Source organism: Tamandua tetradactyla, chromosome 2 (assembly GCF_023851605.1).
Source record: "Tamandua tetradactyla isolate mTamTet1 chromosome 2, mTamTet1.pri, whole genome shotgun sequence".
NCBI classification, from domain to species: domain Eukaryota; kingdom Metazoa; phylum Chordata; class Mammalia; order Pilosa; family Myrmecophagidae; genus Tamandua; species Tamandua tetradactyla.
Genome location: NC_135328.1, coordinates 48987520 through 49006632, shown reverse-complemented (window position 1 = coordinate 49006632; position 19113 = coordinate 48987520). Strand labels below are relative to the sequence as shown.

The window sequence follows — 19113 nt, the reverse complement described above, 5'->3', positions numbered from 1 at the left end:
AGCTGCACGGGGCCAGGAAGGCACAGCAGGGGTAAAGGCAGCCCTGGGAGGGCTGGCTGAGCTCCCATCCACAGGTGGACATGCTCCCTTGTCCCTTGCCCAACAGGTCTCTGCTGCCCTGTGCAGCAGGGGAAGACTATGGCCAGCCAAACCTCTCTGTGCCAAACTCTGGAGAAATCACTTTCCTTTTCTGAGCCTCCAGACTCTCATCATGTACTTGCAAAGCACTCAGAAGGCACTCTGGGACTGTCATGCTTGAAAATGCTGCTGATGAAGATGATGATTCAGATCCTCTGAGAAGAAGCATTCCAAAGCTGGAACACCTGAGTCTGATTCCCATGAGCTGCTCACTAGCTGTGTGACCTTGGGCAAGTTGCTCAAGTTCTCTGGCTTTGGCTTCCTCATCTGTAAAATGCAGATAGGATGGGATAATGCCATGCCCGTTTTGCATGAGGCAGGTCACAGATACACCTCTTCTCCCCCACCCCCGCCTGCCCCACCAATGCCAAAATATGTCCTGCCCTGCCTACTGCCAGGATGTGTCCAGCCCTAGAGAGACCCACCAAGAAGGCTGGGTCCAGTCCTGTCCAGGCTCCACGAGGTTGAGAAGTGGTCAAGAAGACAGTCTTGGTTTCCACAGATGCTGGCTCTGTCCTGGTGCAAACTCTCACTGGCTGTGTGACCCTGTGTGTGTGGCTTCACCTCTCTGAGCCCCAGCTCCATCACCTGGAAACCCAGTACACAATAGTGCTTTCAGCTAACTCTCAACATGATCTGGGATATGAAGAACCCAACCCTGTGCCTAGAGAAGAGTCAATTCTGTCCATCAAACCCTTACCAAAGGCAGCAACCAATGAACAGGGGCCACTCAGAGCCATTCATTCCACTGAGAGTCATTCATTCAACTAATAGCACTGAGCTCTGTGCCAGGTCATCCCTGGAAACACCAAACCCAGCAAGGGGCTAGGAGCTGCCTTCTCAAAGGATTGCTGAAAATGTTCTTGCAACAGACTGCCTGGGCTCCAATTCTGGCTCTACTTAGTACCTGCATGACCTTGGGCAAATTCTCAACTTCTCTGTGCCTGAAAATGAACACAATAACAGCATTTATATTGTAACATCGTTAAAGAGCATAAAGTGCTGAGAATGGTGCCTAATGCCCTGTGAGTGCTGAGCAAGTGTCAGCTGTGATTATTATTGTGGCCTCTGCTTCTGTCCCCGCTCTGGGTCCGCCCTGCCTGTCGGAAAGCCTGTGGAGTCGGGCCTCCTTCTGCAGCTCACAAACTTGGGAAGTGTTAGCTCCTGAGAGGGGCCCTGAGTCCCCTGCAGAACAGAGGCTTCTGTGGGCTTCCTCTCCGGTCTGTTTCCCCAGCAGCTGGAATGCTTAGAAAAAAAGCACTCAGCCTGCTGGCTTGTCAAAGCAGGGCCGGCTTTACTAGAACCAGGTTTGGACGGTAATTTTGCGGTCATAACAACTATTTTCTTTACATACTGCTATAGAAAGGGGAACCCCCCTGCTTTTTTTTTTTTTTTTTTTTAAACCTAATTGAAGACACCATCAAGCGTAAATATGCTGGAGTTTTTAATAAAAACATGATGGGGGAAAACATTCAAAGCTCAATAATCAGAAGCAATTTGCGTCGTGAGCAGAGATGTGTCATTTGGGCCGCCGCCCCCCTCGCCCCCAACCCTTTGCTGTGCTCTGTGTGGGACTAGTGACTTTAGACCTATGGCAAAAATAATGAACAGCAGCAAGGCTTGGAGATAGCCTGGAAAAATATCCTGGAAAAGAAAAACATATGCCAAAGAGTGTGGTGTAAAAGTCATATTTCATGGCTGACTTTAGAGAATGTTAATAAGGATTAGAACCATACTCCAACAGAACAACTATCAGTCAAGGCTGGGTAATTAATTTTGCTTCAGATCTCTGTTTGGGAAAATGAAAGCAGTTAAGTGTTGTTTCACAGAATAGAGCTTCCATCGCCCAGGAACAACCCAAGGAACGTCCAAAGCTACGTCCCCATCTCAGCTGAAACCTGGCTGCTGCTGGAGGCCTCACCCAATCTGTCACCGTGTCGATTTGGGGATCTTTTCCAAATCATAATAATATCAAACTCCTTTTCCCCCCCCAGGATTGGCTAATAAATATGATTAAGATAACACATCCCAAACCACATGTCCTCTGCTCGGCCTCCAGCATGTGGAGGACAGATGTGTCTTCTGTGCACACATGACCTAGCCAGTTGCTCCCCCGAGGCAGGGACCCTGGGAGATGGAGCCTCAAGAAGTCCCATCAGCCCACTGGCCCTTTGTGGCCCTGACAAAGCCACTGGCCTCCCAGTGACCTGAGGCAGAGAGGGAGGGCCAGCTCAGGGTATCTGAGAATCAGAGACCAGAAGGATGGAGGGACGATGGCAAGTGGCATTGTGCTCACCTGGTTCTTGACCTTCCATGTCCCAATTTAGAAATGAAATTCCCAAATCCACATGGTCCCAAGTTATCCAGAAATTTTTCAAAATGATTTCATCATGAAGGCATACCTGCCACCTCCTTTCAGGAAACAGGATGAAAGGAAATCCCCTCCTTCAGTGACCTCAGTGCAGGAAGGACAGAGTAAGCCAAGTGCTAAGACTAGAGTCTGAGAGAGAGTTCTAGAAGGAATTGTACGGTTGCCAATGAAGACCCTTAGCCTGGCAGCAGGCAGACTGGGGGTCCTGAATTTGTTCTGCTAAAACTAAGCAAGCTTAGCAGTCCTGGCTCTCCATGGGTCTGTCTACTAGAAGAATCCAAGGGCCCTTCATCTGGGACATTCTAAGTGGTCCAAAGGCCCTACAGTGGATAGGGCCTTTGCACCCTTGTGGTCTTGAGGAAGGCCTTTGGAGGACATGGAGAGAGCCAGCCCCTGGAGCTCAAGGCAGGGAGACTGGGTTTGCTGCCGTTGATGGCACCACTCTACCTCTGGGGAGAAGGGCAGCAGGCTCGGAGGCAAAAAAAAAAGCTAGCCACCCAGGAAACACTGGTGGGGCAAAAAGCCTTTCCCACCCTAACCAGGATCCCTCAAAGGAAAGCTCTGTGTGAGTGGGTCTCCTCAGCTTTCCCTTGGGCTGGAGGGAAAAGAAAGAAGAGTCCCTCAGAGTTAGCCCAGGGCCAGCAGAAGGGCAGAAGTGGGAAGCTTCTACCTTTGTGGTAGAATGAGTGAATCAATCAATGAATGTCAGAGGGAGGTGGGTGCTTCCCAATCCCTGATGGTAGGCAGGTTGAGGGCAGGGCACCTCCTTGAGAGAAAAAGGAAACTAAGGGCCCCTGGAGGAGGAGGGGCACTGTGACTTCAATGAGCCCCTGCTACCTGCAGGAAGAAGGGGGGACAAACTCTAGCCACTTGGAAGAAGCGGAAGAATCTCTCCTGACCAGTCAGTGAAGCCACTTTAGGGCAGTGGAGGAACACAGGCTCCCTCTGCACTGGACCAGGTCAGGACTGCTTGGTGACACGGGCCACAATGCTTCTTTTGGGCTAAGGCCAACTGGGCATTCACTGGTGCCGCTCTGGCCCCCTATTAATGCTCAGGCAGTGGCCTCCCCCAAGACTCAAGGTGTCTTCCCTGGCGGAGGTGCCCGGGGTGTGCGGACACTGTGAGCCCAGGGCACGGGCCCGTTAGGGCTGATAGGAACCATCTGCGTTGTCTTAGGCCGTCCCTCTGCCCACTGTCTCTCTGAACTCCGCGGTTCCCGCGGGCCGTTTGATGCCTCAAAGGGTCACAGACCCCCGCACACAAATCACCACCGCAGGGCTGGGGGTGGGGTGGAGGCGCTGAAACCTAATCCGGAAAGTTTGCTCTGCCCCAGCTCGCTCCTTCCCTCACTCGACTCCCCCCACCCCTTTTCCCCCAGTCCCCTTCTCCAAACAAGACTTATTTTTCTTGCCAAAAAAACAAAGTTGGTATCAAGTGTTTCGAGGGAGAAAGTCTCTCCCCCGCCCAGGGCCTGGGAGGAAGGGCTGAGGCTGTTGGCTGAGTCCCGGATTGCAGAGGGGGCTCCAGGAGAGGACGAGCAGGACATGAGCTCCTGGTTCCCGGATTTGTCAGTCCCCATTCCCAGCTCTGGCCTCTCCTGGTCCCATGCTTAAGACACTGGACTGGACTGTCTCTCACCTTATCCTGTCTCCCAGATAGATCCTTCCCAGTTTGGGCTCCCACAGTACGGGCCCTTGTCCCAGCACGGCTGGAGATGGAAGCATCACTTCCTGTCCCTTCTCCCTCCCCATAAAACAGTCCTTGCCTGTCGCTTTTACGAGGTGACACCCGGCTCTCAGCCCCGTCTTTCCCGCACCCGGAGCCTGGGCTCCTTCCGTGCAGAGCCGGCGTGCAGCCAGGCATCCCCAGAACGCTCCCAGCGCACACAGGGGCCCATGGGAGGCCACCCAGAGTACAGCCTAAGAGCTTTAAAAGGAGGCCAAGGAGCCGGGTATATTTGAAACAAATTCCTCCCAAGTCCCCCTTCCCGCTCCGTTGATTCTGGGGCCTTCACGCTGAAACCCCCGGAGCCGGTTTGGGGAGCCAGCGGCCTGGTCCTCGGCAGGGCCCAGATTTGGAGCCTGGAGGACGTGCTGGTTTCGTTTGTTGGGTGCTGGTTTTGCTTTTGTTCTTTTTTTTTTTTCAGCTGATGCAGCGACCCGGAACCCCGCTGCGGTTTCTCCGACGCCCGCGGCTACCCACCGCGCCCGAAGGCAAACGCCGGCGACTAAAGCCCGCGCCTTCGTTGCCCGCTGCGCTGGCTGTAGTTCTAGTGCCTGAGTCGGCCACCGAGGCGTGTGCAGGGCGACCACGGGAGGGCCGCTCCGCGCTCCCGGAGGGCTCCGCGCGGCCTGGGCCCCGCAGGAAAGACCTGCAAACGGTGGGACGAGGGTGGCAGCGACGAGAATAAAGCCGCTGCGGTCGCAGCAGCAAAGCGGGATTCTGCCGGGTCGAACAAAGGAATTCGCCCTCGGAAGCAAAGGGCCGAGTGCGTAGCCGGGAAGGGCCAACTCCGGAGACTCGCAGGAGTGCCGCCACCTCAGTCTCAGGGATGCAACGAAATCCGCCCCACGGAAGGACTCCAGCCTGGCATTTCCATTCGGCCTCTGGCTTCTCGTCAATCCCACTTTAATGGGGGGTGTTGGGTGTGCGCCCCCGCAGGACCACCTTTCTTGGGAATGAGTAAAGAGCGGAAGCATGTTCACTGTCAGTGGGGACAAAATATCCCCCCCATGTCCTCTCGTCGCAGGAGCGTTGCCCCATTTTCCAGATGCTGCTAACTGAGGCTCCCGCACAGCAATCCCTTCCCCCACCCCTGAGATAACGGCCGGCGGGCTCGAAAGGCCCCAAAGCGCGATCGCAGACTCCAGGGCCGGAGCCTTCCTCCTCCCGCCGCCCTCGGAAGGGGTGGAGGGGACACGGTTGTAAGGTGCTCGGCTTCTTTTCTCTGCTTGACATGAATAAGGGGATTAGGACGGCAAGTTTCCGTCGTTCACTCCGTCGGACAAAGGGCACCGCGGTTTGAGCGGCGCAGCCTCTGATTAAACGACAGAGCCTTGTCACTCAGCACCATCCTAGGTACTTGTGTCCGTGACATAATCTTATTAGAAGATAAAACCGGTGAAATCCTTTTCATAATGAAAAGTTACATTTAATGGCTGGACTTGCCCCCACCCCCTCCCAGACCCTGCCCGCCTCCCCTCGTTGCTGTTGGATATGGCTCGCCTGTAATTGGCATTTAAAGCACCAAGTCCGGGAGAAAAACGGGGTTTAGGGTTTTTGTAATCCCCCTAAACTGTCTTTGTTCGAAATCTCCACAGATACAAGTCTGTTAAGAGTAAATATTTGTGGATTGATACAACCACATTTCCCCCCTGCAAACCAAATCTGGAAAGAAAAAAAAAAAACCCACAAAAAACGCGCCCTCCCGTCACCCTCGGGCCGGGGCGCTGGAGGGAGGGAGCTGGGGGCTGGGCTGGGCCCGAACGTCCGCGCGGGGAACTCGGCTTTTGGGTCGCCTCGCTGCGTCCAGGAGCCAAGAGACTTTGTACACTTCTGTGGCGGCAAAAAGGTCTTTGACTCGTTTTTCAATTTTCTGTTCCCTCGATAAACAAACCTCCCGGACTTGCTGCTGTGGGCTTGCCTGAGAAGAGTCGGCGCGAGGGCGAAGGCTTTGCTCAGCCCCGAATGAAAATGCGAACTCCTCCCCGCCAGCCCCGCTCCCTTCCAGCGGGTTTAAGAGGCTCCGAGAGAACCCGCTCCTCCCGGGCAGCGGGAATTCCCTCCCCGCAAGACGCCCAAGCCCAAACCGGAACAGGAGCCCCCGAGACGCCAGGGGCCCCAGAAATGCGAAAGAGCCCAAAGGCTGCCGCGGGGGCCGCGAGCTCCCGGCTCCAGCCGAGCCCGTCCCAGGATCAGATTCCTTCATAAATCAGCCGTTGGGTGAAAGGGCTGCGCTTTAGAAAGGGCAGGACCGTGTGCGCGTATTAGAGCGCGCGGTTCCCAAATCCGGGCTAAACCCCTGGTGACACCGAAATTCATCAACCACCGCTGGCGCCCGCGGCTGGGCCGAGGACCCCGGGAGCCGAAGAGCCTGTGCACTAAGCTGCCCCACTCGGGAAAGGCACGCCAAGAAGGAACCGGCAGAGATGTGGGCCTGGAGGAGGGCGCCGATGGAAGTCGTTGAAAACCCGCCCCACCCGTCCTCCCAGGCAGGCGAAAGAAGCTCTCTAGTCCGGGGAAGGCAGTTATGCCAACCCCTTTTCCTCCTCTGGCAAGGACTGGCCCTTGCAGGGGGCATTTAGGCTTTGGGAGGGGAACCCAGCCCAGGGCAGTGACACTGTTTCCCTTCCCCCCAGTCTGGGTACTTTAGGAAGAACCAAAATGAACTGTTCTAGAGGGGCATCTGGGTCTCCTGGAAGGTCAGGACTTGAGGGCTTAGGGATCCTGTCTTTTGGAGTTACGCCCGCCTGGGGGGAAATCTGCTATGGAGAAACTCTGGGCCTGGGGACATTACTTAACCTCCCACGCCTCAGTTTCCCCAGCTGTAAATGGACCTAGGGCCATTAGGTCAGTGCACGTAAGAGGGACACAACAAATGCCAATTCTTTTTTCTTCTAGATGCACTGTGGCCCCTCCAGGGGCTCTTCCCGCAAGCTCCCAACTTACACTGTCCCATACTCCCTAACCCCTCCAGGGCCCCAGGGTCAGCAGGGTAGGTCCAGCGGCTACCAGTCAAGAAACTGAACCGGATTATGGATGGGACAAATAGGACATAGGTGGCTCGGTATTAATGGAGGCCCGTCACAGGCTGCCCCCTGCCTTCAAGGAACATTCTCAGACAGAGCTGTCCCGGTTCCCTCCCGAACGGAAAACTTCAAAACACAGGCCCTGGATCTGGGTGAGGTGCGGGAGAATGCGCACAGCCCGTCCAGGAGGATGTACTTCCTTGACCTCCCACGCGGGGCAGACAACGCATTCTTGCCAGACCCAGCAGCCTCAGGCTTACTTCCCCGCAGGAAGAAAGGAAACATACATCGAATGAATGCCCGATGCAGACAGGCCCTTTTGGGTTTTTCACCTTAGTGAAATCAGAATTATTTGGCCCATTTCATAGAGGAGGAAACTGAAGCTCAGGAAGATGGTCAGTCCTTCCCCAAAGCCTGTGTCACTGAGCAACCGGGGCGTTTTCTATTCCCCCATCTGAAATCACCAATAATCTCGCTCTTTCCTTTGAGACATCAAGCCCCACCCAGGGCCCCTCCATGTGGATTTGGTGACCCTAGGGCACCTTGGTTCTCGTCGTCTCCAGGTTCGTGCAGCTCCAGGCCAGGGCTGGTGCCCACACCCCAGCAGCCGAGTAACTATGGCAATCCTAGAGTCACATGACAATAGTCACCAAGTCCCCGTGGAAAGCAGGAGGCGGGAGAAGGGGGAACAGTGGTCACACCCAGCTTGTCCCCACCCAGCGCTGCTCCTCCTCTCCCGTCATCACTGTTGCAGCACTGGGCAAGGAGCCGCCGGGGGAGGGTCCCCCTGGCAGCACTGTGTCCAGCTTCCTCAGTTCATCTTCCTGTTTCTATCCAGCAGCTTGGTGGTCATCTTGCCCCAACAACCCTGGTGAGCCTCTCCTGCTTTGGGCAGTCCTCAGAACCCTCCTCAACTGGCAACCTCCCCACAGTTCCTGAGGAAGCTTCTCATAGCACCCGCTGGCCAGGAGGCAAACATCTTTGTTTCTTCTGGAAGCAGACTCCAGGAACCGGGTTTTCCCTTTAGGAATACTTCCCCTTAGTTCACCAAGCACCAGGCCAGCTGGGCGTGCTCTGCCATCATCCAGCACACTCAATCCCAGGCTGCCTGAGCAGGACTCCCACTTGAGACAAAGCCACCTAAACGTATCCACACATCTCCCAGAACCCTATGTTCCCCAGGTCCCTCCAGGGTTCCAGGGTCAGCAGGGCAAGTTTACAGCTGCCAGTCAAGAAACTGAACAAAATGGATACAATATTGCCCGGGGGCAATAACAAAGGAAGGGCCCATGCAGACATTTATTTGTACTGACCAGGCGAAGCAAAGGTAAAGGGCAGCGAGGAAGTGCTGTCAGCCAGGCCTGAAACCCAAGAAAGTTGCCATTAGGAGCACAGTGGCCCCTTATAACCCACCATTCCATGCTGCAGCGGTAGTGAAAGTAAACACAGGCCCTTCACTGCCCCATCAGTTACACCTTCCCCCCCAAATTACACAAACTTTGAAAGATTTTTCTGAGAAGATGGATGCTTCAGGAGACTTGAGGTCGAGGCTAGGCTGTTTAAAGTATATTATTAACAAATAAACATTTACTCCAAAAAAAGAAAAACCCTGTAGGCCACCGGGGAACCAAATCATGTTGCTATTGGCATCAAATGACAGGAGACATTTATGACATGAATGGAGAACACCAGCCGGTCGATGAAATGGCAAACGTCTGCCACTTTGCTTCCTCTGCCTTTGTGAATCAACTTTTTCAAATATGGTTTTCAGCCTCACTCCCCCTCACCACCACCACCTCCCATTCCTGACTGCAGTGGCAATAAATATATATAATTTTGGTTTTGCTCTCTGCTGCCATCAGCACAGAATCTGGGGGTTGAAGAGGGCTAGGGGAGCTTCTGGCTAGGTCAGAGAGATGAGGGCCTTGGAGCCTCCAGGACCCCCAGGAACTGACAACTCACACGCGGCTCCTTAGAGAAGACCATCCTTCCCTCCCTCCCTCCCCGCCTCCCCCGCCCAAAGCTGAGACCTGACTCTGGTGACCAACAAATTGGAAGTTATAACTCATGTCATTGAGAGTATCTTCCATCTTTTAGCCCAACTGATGTCAAAGTAGGGCTGTTTCTTTTTTTCTTTTTTCTTTTCTTAAAACCCAACATAGCCACAGGACAGCGAAGCTCCCTGGGGGTAGCACTGCCAGTCCATCAAGGGCCAACACCTCACATGGCTGAGAGCCTGGGCTGGAGGACCCTTCAGATCTCCTGGGCTGGTTTTCCTTGACTTTTTAAACCTCTCCTTTCTTCTGAGACAGAGATTCCCAGATCTCTCCCCCACGCTGGTCCTCTTCTGAACCTTACTATCAGCCTCGAGATACTGGTTGTGCTTTATTTTCTGTCATTTGAATCACAACAGCAATGAGCATGGACAAGTTTCTAAATATGAAATTATATTATTGAGTATACTTTTCAAACCTATACACAGACCCTGGAGATTCCAGCTGTCCCCCAGTGGAAAAACCACTGTTCTGGACCAGTCTCCACATCCACTCGCCCCCAAGAAGAAACAGTTCAGCACATCAGGCCCACCCCGCTGCTGCCGGCCCTTCCTGATACTACACAGTTCTCACCCACACAATCAGAAGTTTCTCCACATTTCTGGAGGTGCAGGAAGGGATAATGGATTCTATGGAGAATGGAACCACCAGGTGCCAGATGCCCTATGTAATCACAATCCCTCCTCAAAGTGATCTTTACTATCCACTTTCTGCTGATAGAAAACCCACTGTTCAGAGACCTGTAGCCACTTGGCTAAGATTACACAGCTGCTGGGTGGTGGGGCTGGGAGACAAGCCGGGTCTGAGTCAAGCTCTCTTCATGGCCGAGGGAGGCAGGACCCTTCCAATGTCCTATTCAGCTAACAGAGCAGTCCCCCCACAGGTACTCCTCATCCAGCTCCCCTGTAAAGGCTCATGGCTAGCCCAGTATGCCGGCCTCACCTCAGGCATGAAGCCCATGGATAGCTTGGCTGTGTGGCCTTGGAGATAAGGAATTCCCTGCCATGCAGATGGTGACAATAGCAACAACAATAACTTCCAGAGTATTAATAAAACGCTGGGCCCTTTGGGGCACCTTATCTCAAATATAAGACTGCTCCCCTCCCCAAGCCCCCTGTGGGTAGGCTCCCATTTTACCAAAGGGGCTCAGGTAGGTGCCAGGACTGAGTGATTCTTAAGCCTGGATCCTTCCTCTACCCGATGGATGGAGAAGGAGGGAGCTGAGAGTCACAAATCACATACCCCAGAGGAGATCTGTACAGCCTGCTTTCCCCACTCGAGAAAAATCCGGCAAACAAATTAAACCACGCCAGCCCGCTGCCTGGGGAATGCAGGGTGAGCCAGGAGTCAGCTGTGAATAATGCCTCCCTTCAGCAGCAGGCGACTGCAGCGTCAGGAAGGCCTTCACTTACCTCCTGCCTGCAGCCAAGGTGCTGGGGTTAAATGGAGAGGTGTCCTCCAAGGGGCCAAAGTGTCCCCAGATCTGGCAGGCAGAGTAAGCCCTGAGGCCTGGGGTGAAGCCCCGGCTCCTGCCCAGCAGACCCCTTTCTAGGGCAGACCCTCCGGCCCTGGCTTCGGGCAAGGATTTCCACAGACCTGGATTAGTTAGACAGGGGGCACCATGCCAGCTGTGGCACCCACGGGGGAAGGGGTGCGGCCAGTAACCCACACCATGGAGTCTCACTGTGCAAGGCCTCTCAGGCTGGGAGAAGCAGCAGTTAGAAAAGGCTGGAGACCGACTTTGCTCTCCCCCAGGCCACGCAGCATTCCGCCGGTGCTCAGAGGAGAGGTGAGCCTCCCAGGAAGGTCTTTCCCCGTGTAAACACTTCCAAGGAAAGGAATGTGCTGGGAAGAACGGGGTGGACCGCTGTCGTCACTGCCAACTGGGGGAAAATTGAAATTAAAAAAAAAAAAAAATCACCCGAGGACTAAGGCGACTTTTTGTGAAACTCAAAGCCTCATCCCGCACCCCTTTGCTCAAGTGGGCGCATCCTACCTAGGCAGAAGCCCAAGGGGACAACTCGCGGGCTCAGCGGAGATCCCGAACTGGGTGCTGCGGGAAGGCGAGGCCGTCCTGGCCAGCCTCGGCCCGGGGAACTGCACCCGCGCTCGGGGCCGCGGAGGTGGGAGCCCGCGGAGGCAGGAGTCCCGCATCTTTCCGCGCACGCAGGCTCACGCTCGCACACCGAGTCTCGGGTCGCCAGATCTGGGAGCTGTACTACAAGCGATTAGACTCCATTTTGTGACAGATTTTTGGACTCTCCCACCGACCCTCCCCCCTTCCGGAGCCTCCTCCAGGAATTCGCCACCTCCTCAGGATAGAAACCTTTTCCAGACGAGAGACAGACGGCAAGAAAAGAGAGTTACATAATTCTATTTGGCCAAGCCACCAAGGAGAAAAAAGCGTGTGTGGGGGTGGGGTGGGGGGTGGGGGGGTGGGAGGTGGGGTGGGGGGTTGTTGTCATTTTCTTTCATGTGTTCTCGGGTGGAGCAAGGAGAGAGCTTTCCCGATTTGCATTTGGAGGCCGCATTTTCTCCTGGTTTCTAACCAGGTTTTCGGTCCAAAAACGCGCTCGGGTTACGGAGGGGCTGGAGTCTCGCCGCACAGGAGGAGAACGAACTGATGGGGTTTCATTGTTGGTTCATTTTTTTAAAGGACACCCCCGCCCGTTATGGGACACTCCCGCCCCTACGTACGGAGGAAAAAGGAGACCTTTCGAGTTATGCGTGAAAGTGCTCCACCGCCTCGGCCTGCGCTCTGCTTTGCTGGTCTAGAACGTGAGGGTAGATTTTTATCAGTTCCTATTTAATGTGCGTGAACATCAATTAATCACCCTTGTCGTGCGTAAAATAACTGCACTACTGGGTGTTTGGGATCTCTGAGAACAAATCGAAAGAGGAGGAAGAGACGCTTAGTAAAAATGGCAACCTCTTTCTTAGGACCGAGCCCCGCAGCTCTACCGCCAGCGAGGACACATTTTTTCAAAAGTTCTTAGGGGAGGTGGGGGGGTCGTTAATTTCCCAATACTGCTGACGTAGAGACTTGACAAAATCAAGAAGGCACGTTTCTGCACCTTCTTGCCTGCATTCTGTCCGAAAAGCACAGATGCAGTAAATAGGCATCCTCAATTATTAAAAAAAAAAATAAAATCGTGAAACGTATTTTTATTGTACAAAGAACATCGCTTCCCGGTGAGCTCCTGCTTGCCTCGCTGCGCTCACTCTCCCTATTTGTCTTCAGGCTTGTCTTGGTAACAATACCTACCCCCGTCAAGCACACCCGAGCCGGGCTGCCTAGTGCAGATACCTAATTGGCATTATTGAAAGAAAGCCGGGACGAGGGCGGAGGAGGGGACCGCGAGCCGCGTGAATAAAGCCGGCCCTTGTAGGCTTGCCGCCGGCAAGACCCAGAGTCCATTTCCAGAGCGAATTTTATCCTGCTCCAAAATTCCCTCGCAAACACACCCAAGCTGCACTGGAAGAAGCAGGCTCTTCGGTCACTTACTTTCTTTTTCTTTTAAAACAAATACATTTTCGATAAAATAGCCACAAATTAAATTGTTTTGTAAATTGAGGGGTTTGTCCAGCTCACCTCAAATTCTGTTGGTTTTATGGTTCTTTGAAGAACCAAGGGGCATCCTTTCCCCGTTTCAAAGAGAATCTCCATAAACGGAGTGAAATGGATACAAGAGGTTGAAAAGGGTTTTCCAATGTATTGGAAATGTTTTTTTCCCCCAAACTGCACGAATGAGTCAGAGGTTCATTCGCTCCTTGCTCTCAGGTGTTGAGTCGTGGAGGCTTGGGGCTGAGCTGGGTGAGAAGTGGCACCATCAGGGCTGAGCTCGGGGTGGAGAAAGTTGAGGAGGGCAAGGGGTGCCGGGGAGGCTCGAGGTGGGAATGCTCTGCAAAAAGGGGCAGCTTCCTGTGCTGGTCCAAAGCTTCCACCCCCGTTTATACCAAAGTACTTGCTCATTTTATTTGACTTGCTCCATGACAGGCTGCAGCTGAGCTGACCGGTGGCCTCACCTTCTTCTGGAACTACAATCACATCAGTCCAGGGTGCAGCACAAATACAACTAATGGTAGTGTGCCTAAATCCGGGGTACTCCATTCAGAGGCAGGAGGCCTCAGATGGGCTCTGGAACAGCAAAAGAGCTGGCCCTTTGAACTGGACCCCAATACCTGCCCGCAGAGCCTCCAGCTGGCAGGAAGAAAAAGGCACAAAAAGTTGTTCTCCCTCCCGGGTCCTGCTAGGCCCCTAGCCTATGGGGGCAAGGCCAGGTTATGCTAGCTTAACCTTTCACAGCTCTAACCTGTTCTCTTCTCAGGCCTCAGCCAAGTTGGGGAGATAGCGATGTAGCACACTGGCTACTCCACTTCCCATCAGGCCCTGAGTTTGGGGACAAACCCCAGGCAGAGCAGGGAGGCTGCACTCATCACCAGAGGCTTGGGATACACTGCCTTCTCTAAGCCCCAAACCATCAGAGTAGCCTGCCCACCCTGCAGCCCCGACTGAGAAGGTATTCAGGGGTTCACTAGAAAGAAAGTTCTCACAGGCATCCACTTGTCTCCGCCAGGTCTCTCTAAGGGTCCCCACACTTCCAGACTGGAAGGGAAGCTCTCATTCCTCACTGCTCTCTCCCAATTACTGCCAGCCACAAAACCCAAAAGGTCAAAAGCAAAAGATGTGACCTTCCCTTATCCATCCCCAGCCCCTTACCATATAATCCATAGACTCAAATAGAAACAAAAGTCAGAAGGAAGGGCTGGACCCATAGTTCCTGGCCTCAACCCTAAAGTCTGGGCTATACCAGGGCAAAACGGGCCACTGCCCTGACTCCCAACACACAAGAAACGAGGCCTGCTGAAGCTCTATTGGTTCCCACTGCACAGGGAGCCCCAGATTGTTGTGTGCCATCTTTTGAGGTCCTCTTACTAGATTACGTTTCCCCAACCAAAAGAAGTAAAAGTGCAAAATACCCGCATGGAACGGTTTGGGGATGATGAACATATTTTCTCTCCACCAGGGGTTAAAAGTGCAGCAGGGAACCTGGCAGAAAGGAGGTGTCCCTGGCTGCTAAGGCCAATTCACCACCTCCCATATTCTACCAACCTGCTTCAAGAACTGCAAATCTACACGAACCGGACTCTTTATTAGGAAAGCACAAAGCCAGGGCCCGGCTCCCTCAAAGGCACTTCTTTCGTTTGGAAATCAATTCTAGGTCCTCAATTCAGTTCTCGGTGGAGCCAGGCCTTGTCCCAAGGCGGCCACATCGTCCCCCGTCATCGAGGGCCTTGTCCTGCTCCCCAATTCAGTGGCCAGTTTCCGGAGCAACGGATGGCACCCAGGGGCCGCTAAGAGGCTCCCGGCCACCCCACCAGTGCCGGTCAGGCTGGGATGATACGTCCCAGCCGCGAGACGCGCAGCCCGCGGAGGCTTGGGAACGGCGGGGCCCAGCGGCGCGCAGAGCCGGCGGCAGGCGGGCGCGGGCCCGGCCCGGCAGGGGGGCAGCCGGGCTCGAGTGCCGGGCGGCGACGGGGAAGGAGGAGGAAAGGCGCTTACTGTTGGTAGTCTTGTTTGCAGTAGAGTTTCCGATCCCGGAAGTAGCAGCTGGTGGTGAGGGCTTGCTGACACGCCGCACACTGCAAACACTCCTCGTGCCAGGACGACTCGTTGACTCGCATCAGGAAGCGGTCGGAGATGGGCCGCTGGCAGCCCTCGCAGACGGCGGGATGCGGGCAGTCGGAGCCTGCAGCGCACAGGGCGAAAGCCGGGGCCAGTCAGCGCGGCGGGTCACGTACCGGCCACGAGTCCCCGCCGCGCGGTGCTCGCCGCCCCCTGCCCCGAGGGCGAGGAGCCCTTGAAGCGTCGCCCGCGCTCCCCCGGCCACCGCATCAGAGTCGGGCAGCCCGGGCAAGTTCGTCCCAGTCCGCGTTTCGGCGGGGAGAGGCCGCGGGGCCTCGAGCCTTGGCTCGGTGCTGCTCTCTCCCCTTTTCCAGAGATTTCAGCGCCCGCATACGAATATAAACGAAACGACCACGACGCGGAGTAGCCTGCTGGGACAGCACAGGCGAGGTGAGGCTGAGGGACCCGCTGGCTGACCCAACCCCTGGTGGCGTTCCTGGTCTTCTGTCCCCAGTCTCTTCAAGAACTCTGGTTTGGGTAGCCCGGGGGCATCTTTCTCTTAGAAGCCTCTCTCCCCGGGTGACCTGGCACCTCCCCCAAGCTCGACAAGGTGAGGACTTAGGTCCTTCATCACCCCTGCGACCCGCCTCCCACATTCGCCCGGAGTGGCAGCTCTAGAATCTAAGCCCGCTAGGATGGTGGGTGGCGGTTGGAGCTGTCCCTTCTCCCTCTCCTGAATGGTGTCTCTGAACACCTCTGTCCCCTCGGGATGCCTGTCTAGGTGTGCCTATTGCCTTCTGGTGATCACCCAGGAGTCCTGTCTTTGCCCTCCCCCATGTCCTGCAAATCCATCTCCATTATTTGTTGGCCCAGATGTGTGTGTCCACAGCGGGAAGACGCCCCTGTCCCCTACCCCAGCCACTCGGGCAGTCTGGCCCCACACTCACCCAGCAGTACCCCCAGAGTGGCGGGCCCGGGGCGCAGGGCATGCTCCTCCATCTTGATGCCGTCCAACATCTTGGCGCAGTCGGTTTGTCCGCGGGGGAAGCACCTCTCCAACGACTCTGGACCTGTTGCTATATCCATGGAGGGCGGGGCGCGCTGCGGGACCCGCCGGCCGGGCTGCTTGCCGGTCCGCACGTCTGCCCGCTCGCCGCCGCCGCCGCCGCGGCCCGCCGGGAGGCGCGGCCCCCGCGGGGCTGGGGCTTGGCTGGGGCCGCCGGCTGTCCCCCGCGAGCGTGGAGCGGCGCGCTGGCCCCCGGCCCCGGCGTCTTGCGGGAGGGCCGGGGCGGCTGCAGCCCGCGCCGCTTTCTCCCGGGCACTCGCAGCCACGCGCGCCGGCTCCTCTGTCACCTGCTTGTCAGCCCCGAAGCCCGGCTGCGGCGGCAGACCAAGCCGCGGAGAGGAGGAGGCGGTGGTGGGGGTGGCGGCGGCGGCAGCGCCGGGTGGGGGAGGAGGCGGGGGTGCAGGGGCGGCCCCGCGGGCTGGAGGGGGGGGGCGCGAACGGCGCAGCGGGGTCCCGGGCGGGGCGCAGCGGGCCGCGGGGCTCCGGGCGCGCTCCCCGCACTACTCCAGTGCCATGGTGCGCCCGCGGAGCCGCTCGGTTTAGAGCTGGGGCTGGCGGCGGAGGGATACTCCGGCCGAGAGCCGCCTCACCCCTCCTCAAACTTCCTGACATTTGAACTCATTGGTGCGCTTCGTATCCCTGCGCCGGGATGAGCCGGCGGCTCCACGTCAAATAGTGCCGTCGCCGCCCCCAGCCCCCACCCCGCGGGAAGGTTCCCCGCGCCCCCAGCCTGCGCCCTGCGCCGCGCGGGGCGCTGAACACAGACCCCGGAGCCTCGGCCACGCCGGACGCCCCGCTGACCGTTTGCAGAAGTTTGGGTCCCCTTCGAAACAAATCCCTCTGCCCCACCCCCCTGTAAAAAAATGATTTGGGAGTTGGGGAACGAAGGCTTTCTTTTTTCTTTCTTGCCTTCTTTACTATTAATTTTTGTAAAGATCCAGCACTATGAGGAGTGGCCCCGAACGAGACCAGACTGCCCGGAGCGCGGAGATCGCAGCGGCTCCGCCAGGGGACGGCGCCAGCCAGGAGTGGCCGCCTGGGGACCCCGACAGTTGGCCAAGGTAGGTCGCATGGGGCTGAGTTGGAGTCCCTCGGGCGGCTGCGCCTGGTCAGGGCCGGCTTGGTCCATAGAAAGGGCCGGCTCTGGGGATTGATGGATGGGAGCGGGCAGGAGGGAAGGGCTGCTGGCACCGGACTCGCCAAAGGGGGCCCTGGCCCAAGGAGGGGGTTGTTGGGCCCCGAGTTTGGGATGAGGGATCCAGGGAAGGCTTTCAGGCATGGCAGAGATTGGGAAGAGGGGTGAGCCGAAGACGGGGTTGAGGCTTCGGGATCGAGGATGGGAAGTTTTGGGCAGGAGAGGAAGGTCAGGCCGGAGTCTGGCGATGGAGGACGATTGGGTCGGGAAGGGTGTTCCCAGTGTAAGAGATTGGAGCGGCGGCAGTAGGCCAGAGTCGGACCTCGCGGGGTGCGGCGTGGAGAGCGCAGAGAGGAGTGGTGGTCCCGGGATCCCGGGCGGAAGATCCGGGGGACGTGTGTTCAGCCGCACGCGGGAAACCCGACTGGCCTCTGGGATAAGCTCCCTTTGGCGGCCGAAGGACCCGGCCTGGGGTCGGTGGGCCACGCCGGGCGGGAGCAGCTCCTTGACCAGCGTAGCCAAAGTGGGCCTCGCCAGCCAGAGAGTAACGACCGACTCCAGCTCCCGCGGAGCGGGCACCCACCGGCTCTGGCACCCGCGCCGGGTGCGAGAGGCCGCGTGCCCTGCGGGTTACGTCGGACTACAGTCCACCGCACCGGGGCCCCCATGGAGATACGACTTGGCCGGGAGCGGGAGTGCAGGTCCCGGGCAGGCGCGGGCTGATCCCGTAGTCTGGATCGGGTGGCCCCGGCCCCTCCCGAAGCGGAGCAGCGGCGCGAAGCGGGGCGGGGATGGAGGGCAGCGGAGGGGGGAAGGCGGGTCCCCTGACCCCGCTGGAGGCGAGAGGGCGGATCGGATTTGGAGCCTGCGGGAGGCTTGGTCAGAAGTGGCCCCCTGTGCCGCGGGGCCCCGCGAAGGGGCCCGGCTTTGTGGAGGATTAGAGGCTCCCTCCCCTCCCCGGTACCTGTGTGTGTGTGTGTGTGTGTGTGTGTGTGTGTGTGTGTGTGTGTGTGTGTGTGTGTGTGTCGGTGGGTATCTCTGTGTGTCTGTGCCTGCCGGCGCTCCCACCTCTGAGGCTGTCGCGACGTGTGCACCAGTTTCTCTCTACACACACATTTCTATGCCTCTGCGACTTTATGGGTTCTGAGTGTGTTAGTGAATTTAGGCCTGATTCCCTTTGCATCCTTGTGTGTGTGTGTGTCTGGGCGTGAATTTTCTGGTCTTTGCATGCTTTTGTATTTTCTGGGGTTTTCTACCCCAGAACCCGGATTGCGCTTGGGAGAGACCCGAGGTCTCTTTGTGTGTGTCCCTGTGTGTCTGGGTCTCTCTACGCGAATGTATACGTCTTGGTGCGTCTCTCAGCCTCTGTATTGTGTCTGGTATTTTTTCCTGTAAGTGTAGTGTCTCCGTGGAACCTTTGGGTATCTGTGCTATCTCCAAGTTTCTGAATGTGCGTGTTCGTGTGTCTGAGAGTTGTTTCTGTGGCTTTGTTTTCGTGTATTTCTCGGTGTCTTTGTGTGTATATGCGTGTTGGGGGGGGTGGATAGAATGAGTGAGTGGGGAGTTTGTCTCACACGTCCTTGATCACCCATCCTTGCACAACCTGGAAACCTCAGGCCCTGAGTCCCCGAAGTTGGGACTGGGCCTGGGCCTGGGCCACCTTCTCGGGGCATCCGGGGCGGGGGCGCGGCAGCTGCCGGCAGAAGCCAGGCGGGCAGGGCTCCGACGCGCGGAGCAGGGGAGGTGCTGAGCCCGCGCGGGACGGGCCGGCGGACCGGGTGCATTCTGCCCTCTGCTGGCCGCGCTGCGTCCCTGCACCGCTGTTGGGCTACTGCCGGTGGGCTAGAAGGTCAGGGTTCCAGGTCCTCGTCCTCTGCTCCAGGGCTCGCTTGGGAAGCCTCCCCCTGTCACGGACCTTGCAGACCACCCCGGACCTCGCCAACTCTCCGCATAGGTAGCGTTCCATCCCCTCTA

General features: G+C 56.8%; 1 protein-coding gene across 3 annotated transcripts in view; it reads right to left on the bottom strand.

Moving 5' to 3' along the window:
• Window positions 1-16024, bottom strand: part of LMX1B (LIM homeobox transcription factor 1 beta) — a 78286-nt gene extending 62262 nt beyond the window's left edge. For all 3 annotated transcript variants that reach the window (XM_077133490.1, XM_077133498.1, XM_077133509.1), the window contains exons 1-2: window positions 15886-16024; window positions 14876-15062 (exon numbers count right to left, since the gene is read on the bottom strand). In XM_077133490.1, coding sequence (XP_076989605.1) covers window positions 14876-15062; window positions 15886-16024 — 326 coding nt within the window. The remainder of the gene's footprint in view (window positions 1-14875; window positions 15063-15885) is intronic.
• Window positions 16025-19113: the final 3089 nt, after the last annotated feature.